This window comes from Jaculus jaculus, chromosome 15 (assembly GCF_020740685.1).
Source record: "Jaculus jaculus isolate mJacJac1 chromosome 15, mJacJac1.mat.Y.cur, whole genome shotgun sequence".
NCBI classification, from domain to species: Eukaryota; Metazoa; Chordata; class Mammalia; order Rodentia; family Dipodidae; genus Jaculus; species Jaculus jaculus.
In genome coordinates, this window is record NC_059116.1 from 26,951,041 (window position 1) to 26,964,135 (window position 13,095).

The 13,095-nt window shown below is 40.9% G+C and overlaps 1 protein-coding gene across 3 annotated transcripts in view; it reads right to left on the bottom strand.

The window, feature by feature from the left end:
• Positions 1–3,983: 3,983 nt before the first annotated feature.
• Ss18 (SS18 subunit of BAF chromatin remodeling complex) overlaps positions 3,984–13,095 on the bottom strand; it is a 65,687-nt gene continuing 56,575 nt past the window's right edge. For all 3 annotated transcript variants that reach the window (XM_045134846.1, XM_045134845.1, XM_045134847.1), the window contains 2 exons: positions 11,941–12,074; positions 3,984–5,747 (listed from right to left, as the gene is read on the bottom strand). In XM_045134846.1, the coding sequence (XP_044990781.1) occupies positions 5,721–5,747; positions 11,941–12,074 (161 nt within the window). In that variant the 3' untranslated portion in view covers positions 3,984–5,720. The remainder of the gene's footprint in view (positions 5,748–11,940; positions 12,075–13,095) is intronic.

Consider the following 13,095-nt stretch of genomic DNA (forward strand, 5'->3'; position numbering starts at 1 on the left):
TTGAGGTACTCTGGGGTAGCTATGGAGATGACTACTTAGCAGTGTAAAAAAAAATTAAAGAGGTTCTAAATTTCATTAAGCAAAAATTTCTAAAAGTTCTCTTAATTCTACATAAAGAGGGGCTAGAAAGTTGGCTCAGTGGTTAAAGACACTTGACTGCAAAGCCGGTTGGCCCAAATTCAATTCCAAACCCACCCACGTAAGACACAGAAAAGTGCCAGGCACAAAAAGTGGCACAAGTTCCGACACTTATTTGTAGCAACAGAAGGTCCTGGTGTATTTCCACATACACAAGCGTGTACAAATAAATAAAATTTTTTATACAATTCTTAAAAACCTAAACATTTGAATAATTTAATAATTTTTACTAGTAAGAACCCAGTCATTGGGGTCAGGTGAGGACCGGAGGGGTGGGAGGAGGGTTAATCCAAATTCAAGGTGTTGGGCCGGGCGTGGTGGCGCACGCCTTTAATCCTAGCACTCGGGAGGCAGAGGTAGGAGGATCGCTATGAGTTCAAGGCCACCCTGAGACTCCATAGTGAATTCCAGGTCAGCCTGGGCTAGAGTGAGACCCTACCTTGAAAAAGGTGTTATGTTTAAGCCATATGAAAACCTACTTAATTCTTTACTAGCTAATATATATGTGGGGAAGAAAAAGAAAGTAGGTTTAGGCAGAAGTATCCTGTGGAAAGATAATGGTGCACCCAGAAGCCACAGCTTGTTATTAGAAAAATGTTCATGTCAGGGGTGGGATACTTTCAAGAAAGTTGTTGGCCAGGGAGGCCCCTGACGACCCCCAAAACACTACAGTCTATTTATTGCTAAGGTTCTCGGTTGCCCACCAGAACTAGATGGCAAGATTCTATTGCTGTACTCCAGACACTTGGGTTGCAGGTCACTGACTGATAAATCAAGCTGGAGCTGTGCTGGAAGCTTCCTCCCTGTTGACTAGCTGTCACAATACAGAGATATGCAGCCTTTTGGGGCAAGAGAAGTCATCAATGGTCTTAACCAGCTGTGGACCCAGCAAGTCTTACACTGGCTAGCCAGGCCAAATATGCCAACTGGTACACTGATGGTATGTCTGTTGGAGGGAAACCAATTGCTTTCTGATTGGCTTTTAGGCCTGGTCCATGGGAGGGAATCCATGCCTGGTACTGAAAACGTACAGCCTATGGTTGGAAGGGTCATTAAGCCCTAGGGGGGAAACTACTACTGTTGTCTGCCTAAATGCATACATTATACTCACCCAATTCTGAACACTTAAATATATGCCCATATATCAATGCTACTCTCACTTTTGGTTGGAGAAGCTTCTCTTTTCAGATGGTGGTAACCACGGGGGGGGGGGGGGGCGGGGGGGGGCGGAGACGGGACTCAAAACTCATCAAAGTGCTGAGAAGAAATGACAATCAAATGTTCAGCAGTCAGTGAGACATCTTTATGACACCATCAAGGTCCACTAGGGAGGAATGCTTACAATACAGTCTTCTAGACATAAAGTAGCCTTTATATTCATGACCTCGCAGGGTCTGATGCTACCTAAACAAGAGCTGCGTAACAGGAGGAAAAAAAATGGCATCAAACAGGAGACTAAATGTAAAAAAGAACAGGTTCAATTGAGGGCACATTTCTGAGGGGGAAAATGGTGGGTGATTATGATCATGGCATATTGTCTATATTTATGGAACTTGTTAATAAAAAGTTAAAAAAAGAAGTTAGTCATTGCTTGTAAGACTGCAGATAACTTTTATCCAATTAAAAATATGCTATGCTAGGGGAAAAGATCAGCTCACAACTTTAAGGTAATTAGGTGTAGTTCTACTTAAGTGTATCTAATTAGTATTTGAAATGGAATAACTAACATGTAGACTACAATTAATTTATTAAGAAAAAATAATAAGATGGCATCTCAAGTCACTGGAAGAAAATGGTTTATTCAATAAATGGTCAAATAATTCGTTATCCATATTTGAGAAAAAAATTAATGCCCTAAATCATACCATATACAATAAATTTTAGAAAAATGAAGGCAAATATAGGAAATACTTTTATAAACTTGCAAGTTAGGGAGATTGCAAGCCACATTTTTTAAAACTATATAAAACCTTAACACTTTTATACAGTGAAAGACAAATCATAATTGGAAGTTTATAGACAAAAGAAATCTGTAAGCTATAGAAGAGACAAAGATTGATACATGCATGGAGCCATATATATGTTAAATGTGTGTATACACACACAGGCACATGTGTATACATTATGTATACACACACATATATTTCTTCTCTGCCATGTAACAGAGAAATGAGCAAAGGACATTAAAAGGTAGTTCAGAACAAGAAAGTGTCAATAACCATTTGAAGTGATGCTCAACTTACAAATCAAATGTAATTCAAATTAAGTTCAGAGATATTTTTCTAAACAATTGATCAGAATCACAAAACCAGACAGGACTAATAGACTAGATAGACTAGCGTTGGTGAGGATCTATCTTTTAGGGTGACATTTCTAAAATGGCCACATTGTGTCATCTAGCATATTAAAAAAAAAAAAGTGTGTATAAATATTCCAAAAGCATAAAAGAACTAACAACAGTTTACAAAAATTGGTCTTGCAAAAATAAAAATTAAAGGCAATAAAAGAATAAGGAACATTCAAGGTACTTTTAAATTTAAAAACCAAAAATAAAAAGGTTACAAAATGACATATAGTATTATTCCATTTCTATTTAAAAAACAATAATTGATATATACTGATATAGGCTATGTGCCTAAAATCAAGTTGGAAAAAATATACTAATTTTTTAATAATTATCTTTACAATTGGGTAGTGTTCAGGTTTTTTATGAAAATTTGGTATCCTTAACATGAACTGATTTTTTTAAATGAAAGAAAACGCAGAAGTCTATTATGTATGGATCCTGAGAGGGGTTCTAATTCATTGCTAATGTTGAAAATACAGACTTTCAGGAACAGAAAGAGTCCTTAAAGTTTTTAATAAAATATTTAGGGAATAAATCACAGACTTTGTTTCTATTTGTGGGACACTGTGGAGACGCAAGGTTGGCTATGAACTGCTCAGTGAATGAACTGGGTTACTAGAACTTGGGGAGGAAGAGAGGTCATTGTGCCATTCTTTCCACTTTGGTATGAAAATTACACTAAAAATTAAAAGTCCAAACAATGTGCCAACAGAATAAAGGTATAGAACAATGCTAACATAGCTCCAAACGACGACACTAGCACACTTAAATATGCTGAAGTTTTGTCAATAATCATTCTGCTCCTTCCTTAGTAATATTTTGCATCTAGAATTTTACAGGATGTTTTATCTAACACGTCTGGATAAAATGAAATTTTTGTAACACAGTCTGTAAGAAAATGTCAAATTCAGTAGAAAACTACTAGAAAAGTTATTCTTCCTAGTAGGCTCCAAAGGAGTAAGGTAATTTTTGTCACCACCAATTAAAAACTTTTACGAAATAGGACTGTTATAAAACAATTAAACCTTGCAAATGCACTAGTCTCCAGGAAGAAAGTCCTGGAGGAAATTCTGCTTATTAAAATTGCAATTTTAGTTTCCATTAAAAGGAGAATAAGACAACAGAAGATGGGCTGGCAAGACAAATTATTTCTTAATGTCAGTTGAGCTTCTTTCAAATGAGATAACGTATCTACACCAGGTTGGGTTCAGTACAATTTTGTCTCCTCAACTCATTTATCTAATTCAGTCATCTTGATTATAGCCTCCTGGACTTCATTTTCAGAGAGAGAATTCTGTAACAAACAGCCTACACAACATGCTGATTACTGAACAGTTAATTCTAATTAACTTGGGCATGGCAAGAGAATTTTGATAAAGTCCGAGAATACAAATACAGTCTGCTTACACTGGACCAAGTTATATAAAAACCCACAGCACAGTCTCCAGACAAAACAAGAGAGTCAAAGAGATCTAATTTAAAGAAACAAATGAGAAAATTAAAATCACAAATAATTTATTCTTCTGTTAGAGTTGATACAGTTTTAAATAGCAACAAGGTACACAGTGGTGGAAAATTGGCACAGAACCTGTACGCATTTCAATCATAGTAAGGCTGTCACACTGTACCAGTTTAAACTTGGTGTTCATTTTCTAATGACCAAGTGGTTGAAGAAAACCTATTCTGACCTTAACATGCACATCCTCGGCCTCTCTCTCCAAACATACTGAAATTCCTCCTTTGACTATGGTATGTTAAGATCAGTCTGCCATGCTTATTCAAATTTATAGCAGCCTTTCTGTTTTGTTTCCAGCTGGAAGTGGGAAAAACCAATTCAATTATGAAGGATGCATCTTATTCCCTGGGCACAGGCAACTGTGATGGAAATAGCTACTTACCTTTGGGCTGGATGCTTTCACATTATGCTTAAATAACTGTGGCTAGAAATGTTCTTAATATAAGTTTTCCTGCCCAATGAAATATCTCTGAATTTAGCTAAAATAATCAGGCACAGGCCAGTCTCAAAAACGATTAAGTACACATATGAACCAGAAGTCCAAATATGCAACCTCTATGCTTTCAGTATTGATCAGAAAAACATCATCAATAAACAATTTCCTAAACATCTCTGGGTCTTCTGTAAACCAAAATGAAAATGGGGAAAAACATAAAAGCATCCCTTTAAAAACGGCATCATTTCCAGGTGAGGAAGTTAAAATTAAGGTTTATAAAGTCTCTTGAACTATTTTGTCATATAAATCAATTTCCCTTCTAATGTTAAAAAATAAAATTACTGGACTGACATTAGCTCTTCTTAGGCATCATCTATAAAATGTGTTCAAGTTACCTATTAAGTTCCCTGATTACTCAAACAAGGTAAAATTAACACACGTTCACTTTCAGTTATTGCTATTTTAGGAGGATTACCACTTCATTTACATGAAACTGATCCAACATAATTATTATTGCCTTACATTTTAAAACAGCATTATAAATCATCTTTATAAAAAGGTTTTAATCCACAAAACTGGAAGGCTTTTGTTAAAAATGTCTTCTAGCTGTAAAACTGTTTCACAGTGCCCTTGATTACCTGGTAGATAAAAGGGACGCGAGCGTCCTCTCTAGGAACACTACAGTGGATACGCGGTGTGTGCATCGGCTCCCTTGCTTTATCTTTGTAGAACACCATTTTGAGACCAAAACAATCAAGCATGTACCACACTCCACTCCACTCCACTCCAGTCGGCAGAGGAGTTCTGATTCTGTCCAGTGCATAGTGTACCGCCTTGCATATTTGCCACATGAAATAAACATAATATACAAAATATTGCTGCTGTAAAAAGTGTACATTTCCCTCTTCCCCTTACAAAAGAATCTGTGGAAAAGTATTAAATTCCCTCAACCTTCATAAACACACGAGCTGCTCACACCTTTCAGTCTGTAACAGTCCATTTGAAGCTCAGTTTGGAAATCACTGCCACTTGGTTATGTCGATGCATTCTCTGTCCAATGTTGCCATCTAGAGTGGAGATGTGAAATCAGGCGTGTGCTGCGCTACCAAAGCCCTTGAAAACTAAACCCCACGGCTGCTTACTGACACAACAGCCACTTATCCACAAGGCTTTTCTCAAAACTAGAAGGAATGGAAGGCTCTCTTCACAGGGAGGTGTCCACAGTGCTGAGGTGACGACATGGCTGCTAACAGATACTGGCTATTGGAATGTTAAGTACTTATTCACTGCTGGTAATTTCCATACTGTCCCTGAAAGGCAAATTTGAAAATATAATTAGGTAACAGGTTGACCTAAATTAGTTCAGCACAGAAAATTGTAAGCACAATTTGTAACACTGTCATATTAAGAAAGTAAATTTACATCCAACAAATACAAAATTTTATATTAGGCACATTAGTCTTACTGTAATTTTTGACACTATATTCAATTGCAAATAGATTTCATAGTCCAAAATAAATAAAGCATTAGCAAATGAACCTGGAATAGTAGACATTACACCGTAATGATTTGAATATCGGATAAGGGGCTGGAGAGATGGCACAGTGGTTACAGGTGTTTGCTTGCAAAGCCCGCTGGTCTGAGTTCACATCCCAAGCCACACATGTAAAACTAGGTCCAAAAAATGGCCCAAGCATCTGGAATTCCATTTGGAGTTGCAAAAGACCCTGATGTACCCACACATGTGAACGTGTACATACATACATGACTGATGTACCCATACATGCAAACATGTACACACACATGACAAACACATGTGCAAACCAAAAAGTAAATTAAAAAATAAATAAATAAACATGGGTTAAATATGAGCTAAATTGAGTAGTAAAGCCAGGTGTGGTGGTACACGCTTTTAATCCCAGTACTCAGGAGGCAGAGGTGAACTTTATTTTAAACAAACACAATACAAAAAACAACATAATAACCATCTGTGTTTGTTTAAAATTAAAAACGTTTTACCTTTAGTATTTGGAGCTTGTTGTACCCATGCACAGACCTGAAGCCAAAGGCTGAGTACACTACCACACACTGTCCATCCTAACCTGACGGGGACCGCTGATCTTTAAGTCTACCGATGTTCTGTGAGACACAGTCGTGTTACCTATGACTCGGGAGAGCAACGTACTCTTTAGATCACAATTTCTATTCTGTCAGGAATGTTATCAAGCCCCACCTCGCTTGATTGTTATATGTTTACTATTCATTAAGCATGTAGGTTGTACGCGCATATTCATGTGTGTAGGTGCACATTTGTATGGCTGACCATGTGCACATTCATGGGGAGGCCAGAGGTCAACATTAGGTGCCTTCCTCAAATACTCTTCCACCTCTCCCCCCAATGTAATTTAGTTTGCTTTTTTTATTTTGAGGCAGGGTCTCAATCTGGCCCAGGCTGACCTGGAATTCACTGTGTTGTCTCAGGCTGGCCTTGAATTCACAGCAATCCTCTTGTTTCTGCTTCCAGAGTGCTGGGATTAAAGGTGTGCACCACCATGCCTGTGCCCCCCAATTTTATTTGTGAGGCAGGATCTCTCACTAAACCTAGGACTCACTGAATAGACCAGGCAAGAGCTAGTGAGTCAGTCTCAGGGATCCTCCTGTGTCCACCACCCCAGCACTGGGATTACAGGTGGGCACCACCATGCCCAGCTTTTATGTGGGTGTTGTGGATTTGCACACAGGTCCTAATGCCTACATAGCCTACACTACCAACTGAGCCAACCCCCGAGTCCTCATCGTCTTTCATGACAATTAACTAAGAGAAGGCATATGACAAAGGGTTTTCAGAATCAGCAGGATGTCATGGCAGACAGGGTGAAAAGACAGGACTGCTTAAACTACAAAGTCAGAGCCCAGCAATATGCTGAAACCCTGACCAAAGAGAGAGAAATCCCTGAGTCTTGTTGCTGGTAGGAAGTACTCCCCCGTGCGTGTGCCAAGTGAGAGGCTCAGGACGAAAGTGAGCTGTACGCGTGTATGATGTGACGGCAGAGGGTGGCTAAGAACAGTCTTGATGTAGCAACACAAGCTGGATTACAATGTACTGAAGTACACAGACCAGCTCTGACCCATCTTAACGCATAGCCCAGCTCTCACCCATCCTGATGCCCTCAGTATTGAAGAATGCTTGGTGCATAAGACTTCCTCAGTAATGTATGTCACATAGCCATACCCAGGTAATTATAAACACTACAGAAGAAATGTTCATTATTATACATAAGAAAGTTGAGAAACAAGGAAGAATGAAATCATTTAGAGAAGAGACAATACAGTCTACAAGGTTTAAGAAGGAAAAAAATAGTATAGACTAACATAACTAACAAAGTATTTTAGGAGCTATGGGAACCTTAAGACAGTGGTAAGCTGCAGGAGGCAGGGGAAGGAGCAACGTTAAGAGAAGGAAGAGTCTGATGAGCAGAGGCAGGGGTGGAGACGCACCATGGCTCGGGACTATGAGCTAATAATGAGTCAACGCTAATAGTTATTTGTGACAGAGTCGGAGCTACAGAGTAGCATGACAGCTAATAGTGATGATAATTAATTCTTAACTTATCTCACTCAGTAACTGAGCCTTACTCTAGCCAGCCAAATTAACTCCTCGGTCCCCATCTGTAAACTGTGCAGAGAACACCAGCTCCATTTTACAGATGGAGAAGCTGAGGCACTGACAGCTCAGCTGACCTGAACACACTCACCTCAGTCCCTCCTAGGACCAAAGCAAATCACGACCATGCCTCAAAGGGATAGCGCTTGAGAACGCTAGCTAATTCCAGGTAGTAGAGCGGGTCAAGAGCCAACTTCTAGTACTAAATCACTTAAGCGCTTTCTTGACCATAGGCAAGATGTTATCTAACATCCCAAGTGTTTCATTTTTCTCCTCTAACGTAGCAAGATTATTATAATCCCTACTTCAAACAGTGATTTTTAAAAAATGAATGGGGCTGGAGAGATGGCCCAGTGGTTAAAGGCACGTCTCTGCAAAGCCTGACAACCCAGGTTCAATTCCCCAGTGCTCACGTAAAGCCAGATAAATAAGGGGGTGCGTGCATCTGCAGTTTGCAGTGGCACAGGGCCCTAGCACACCCATTTTCTCTTTTTCTCCCCTTACAAATAAATATTGTATAAAACACCATTAATGATCACTGAGGTGACTAAAAACTGGCCAAAGTGCTGAGAAGTGACAGAGGAGTATTCAGAAAGAAGCGAGACATCTCTATCAAGTCCTCCAAGGCTCAGGGACCATTGTGGAAGAGGTGATGAGAATGGAAGAGCCAAAGGAAGGAGAGGAGTGCTTACAGTGCTTTCTTCCAGACACAAAATGGCCTGGCTATTCGTGACCTCACAATGGATGGTGCTACCTGCACAAGACCTCCAGGATGAAGAAGGACGGGCTGGGGAGAGGGTTCGGTGCACTTGCTTGTCAAGCCTGCAGGCTAGGTTCAACTCCCCCGTATGCACATAAAGATAGCTACACAAAGGGGTGCGTGTGTCTGGAGTTCATTTGAAGTGACAACAGATCCTGGATATGCGAGTACACACACACATACACACTCTCTCATAAATACTAAAAATTATTTTTAAAAATAATGAAAAAGGACTACATGCCAAATGCAGAAGTGCAGTCAAGAAAGATCAAGAGAGTTATCCTTAAAGTCACATGGATCCTGTCTGTTTTACTTATCTGAACTAAATTTAGTTTTCAGAACATGTGAAAGAATAATAAATATTTGCTAAGCAGGAGCACTTGACTAAATGTACCCTGCATGCGTGTGTGTGTGTGTGTGTGTGTGCTCACTCATAAGCTCAGGTGCGCAGGGGCCGTATGAGATGTGCAGAGGTCAGAGGACAACCTCAGGCGCTGTTCTCACCTTCCAGCTGGTTCGAGACAAGCTCTCTTGTTCCCTGCTACGTATGCCCACATGCATCCAGGCGTTCTCCTGCCTCTGTCCCTCACTGCAGGTATGCTGGGGTACAGAGGCTCCCATTACCAAGTCCGACCTTATGTGAATGCTTGGGGTCCTGGTGACATATCCCTGCTTGGGTAGCAAGTGCTCTATCCACTGAGCCATTTTCCCCGTCCCAGATCTTACGTTTACATGGGTAACTTGTGTATCAGAATGAATATAATAAGCTTATGTGGCCAGAGTTCCTACCCTTAAACACTCACGAGCCAGCACTAACCTTACTTTTAAAACAATGTAACTTCTAACTTTGTTCTGTTTTAAAAACCCTAAGTAAGCTTGATTTGATCTCTTCCTTTCTGATTAAGTCTTCTTACCTCTGTCTTTACTTTAAAAAGCAAGTGTAAGTACGAGGGAGTTATATGCTGGACAGAGGGCGAAGGAAAGAGCCGCTTTGCCTAATTCTAGTTAATGCTACATCCGGGCTGCTCCTCAAATTATAGCATCTGCATTTTTGCCTGGGAGCACTAATTTATAAACTAAAGACAGTTCCATGTTCAAAACTACCTTAAGTGCTACACAGCTTGCTGGGGGACAAAGTTCATTAACCATCTTAACCAGCAGTGAACCCTGCGGGCTACACAACCGGCCAGCCAGGCAAGAAGTGCCCACTAGCGTAACAGTGGCTTTGAGGCCTGTTCCATTGCAGGCAACCATGCCTACTTCTGAAGACCTAATCAAGAGCCTTTGGCTGGGAAGATCATAAGCCTTAGTGGGCAAGACAATATTGCAGTTTGGCTAAACTGATATATTATGCCCAGCAAATGGTCCTCCACAGCTCATGCCCATGTATTAGTGCTACTCTCACCTGCGGGGGAGAAAGGAGAGTGGTGGCTGGGGATTACGATCAAGGGACACTGCGTGCGTCGCTAAGGATGTTGTCAGTACAATGCTTTGCAGCTAGGCATGGTGGCAAACACCTTTAATCCCACACTGAAGAGGCAGAAGTAAGAGGATGGCCAGGAGGTTAAGGTTAGCCTGGGACTACAGGGTGAGCTCCAGGTCAGCCTGCGCGAATGTGAGAACCTACCTCAAACACCCCCTGGCAAAAAAGGTGTTTTTTTTAAACACTCTATTTTAGGTTATTAATGGGTGAATAGATCAAAATACTTCACAGGTTCACAGGAAACCCATTATACCACCCTGAAACCAATACAAAGGCATTGCGCTAATACATCATTTGTTTAATAAGTGAGAGAGGTGCGAGGGCGTTCATAATCAGAGGCTCAGGCATAACCTCTAAGTCTGAGGAGTTTAATCAAAACAGAAGAAACTTAAATGAATACGACAAGATTCAAGGGAACCTTATCTCAAGATGAGACACACTTCCATTCGAAAGAAAGTATGATAGAGAGAAACGTTACCTGAGGTAATAGATACGTGTGCCAAAGGATACAACAGAGCAGAGAAGCCTGAATGCAAAGTGACGAAGGAAGCATAGCAGTTAAGTGAAGTGAAGTGGGAGAGCTAATTAAAGCACGTGACAGTATTCTCTACATTTTATTAAGTCAAGGCAAAGAAGGGACATTAGAGAAACACCAATGGACACTATGCCTGAGTAGAATAAACATATATCTTTTTTTCAAGATGTATTTTAGAGCCAGACATGGTGGCTCATACCTATATTCCCCAGCACTTGGGAGACTGATGGAGGAGGACCGCCCTAAGTTTGAAGCCAGTTTGGGTTGCAGAGTGAGTTCCAACCAGCCCGGGCTACAGTGAGACCTTGCCTCAAAAAAAAAAAAAAAAAAGTAAAATAAAGAAAGAAAAAGAAATGAAAATAAAAAAATATATTATACATGTGAGAGTGACTATGATTAAACTGTGCTGGCATTCTACAAGATTTAAAAGCTAAAACATTTTATACTTTGCAGTTAACACACGTACCACAAACAGAGAAGGGTGACAAGCATAAGAACATATGCTTAGAGGGCCTGCACTCAGGAGACACAAGCAGGTAGATCATGAGTTCAAAGACAGCTTGGGCTATATAGTGACACCCTGACTCAAAAAAACAACAACAAGGCTGGAGAGATGGCTTAGCGGTTAAGCGCTTGCCTGTGAAGCCTAAGGACCCCGGTTCGAGGCTCGGTTCCCCAGGTCCCACATTAGCCAGATGCACAAGGGGGCGCATGCGTCTGGAGTTGGTTTGCAGAGGCTGGAAGCCCTGGTGCGCCCATTCTCTCTCTCTCTCCCTCTATATGTCTTTCTCTCTGTGTCTGTTGCTCTCAAATTAAAAAAAAAAAAAAAAAAAAAAAAAAACAATGTAGCGCACGCCTTTAATCCCAGCACTTGGGAGACAGAGGTAGGAGGGTTGCTGTGAGTTCATGGATAGCCTGAGACTACACAGTGAATTCCAGGTCAGCCTGGTTACAGAGAGACCCTACCTTGGGGGAGTGAGAGGGGGGAAAGAGATCCAAAGCAAAACAAAAAATAACCCAAAGAAACAATGTGGCCATGCCATAGCTGGCCCATGACTTACCTGGTCATATCCATAAGGCCTCTGCTGTGGGGGCTGTGGTGGTCCAGGCTGGGTTGGTCGATAGCCCCCATACTGCTGACCTTGTCCCTGAGGATAGTTAGGATACTGAGGACCTGGTCCACCCTGTGAAGGACCTGTAAAGTAGTGAACAACACAGAAGTCCAGGTCAAAACGGAATTGTTCTATACAACTTGAGAAAAGGTGGAAAGCTAGATGTTACTACATTCTTATACCTAAAGCAAAAAGGTCAGTTAGGTACCTTTGACTTTCTCAAGTGCTTTTGAAATAAATTTTAAAATATTTTATTTATTATTTATTTGCAAGCAGAGAGAGATAGAAGAGAGACAGACAGAGAGGATGGACATGCCAAGACCTCCAGGCACTGCAAGTGAACTCTCAATGCATGTGCCACTTTGAGCATCTAGCTTTATATGGGTACTAGGGAATTGAACCTGGGTCATTAGTCTTTGCAGGCAAGTGCCTTAACCACTAAGCCATCTCTCCAGCCCCTTGAAATAAAATTTTAATTGTTATAACAATTAGGAAAAGATTGTAATATTACTTCAAGGTAACCACTGTGCTAAATATACACATCAAAGTGGGTAAGAAAGGCTCAGCGAGTCTGGGTTGGAGAGACACTACACTCAGTAAAGTGTTTGCCTCTCAAGCTTGGGGATCTGAGCCCAAACCCAGTACCCACGTGAAAATGCCAGGCATGGTAGCACCTACCTATGATCCCATTACTGATGAGGTGGAGACAGATCCCTAAAGCTTGCTAGCTAGCTAGTTAGGGAGCTCTAGGACAATGAGAGACCCTGTCTCCAAAAAGATGAACTGCATTCCTGAGGAACGACACCAGAGGTTGTCTTCTAGTAAACACAAATGCATGCAAGCATGCTCACATGCACACACACACCCCTCTCAGAACTTGTAAACCAGGTTAACTCCATGATGACAAAAAAATCAATCTGGGGGCTGGAGAAATGGCTTAGTGGTTAAGCGCTTGCCTGTGAAGCCTAAGGACCCCAGTTCAAGGCTCAATTCCCCAGGACCCACGTTAGCCAGATGCACAAGGGGGCACATGTATCTGGAGTTTGTTTGCAGTGGCTGGAGACCCTAGTGCACCCATTCATTCTCATTCTCATTCCCCCCCCT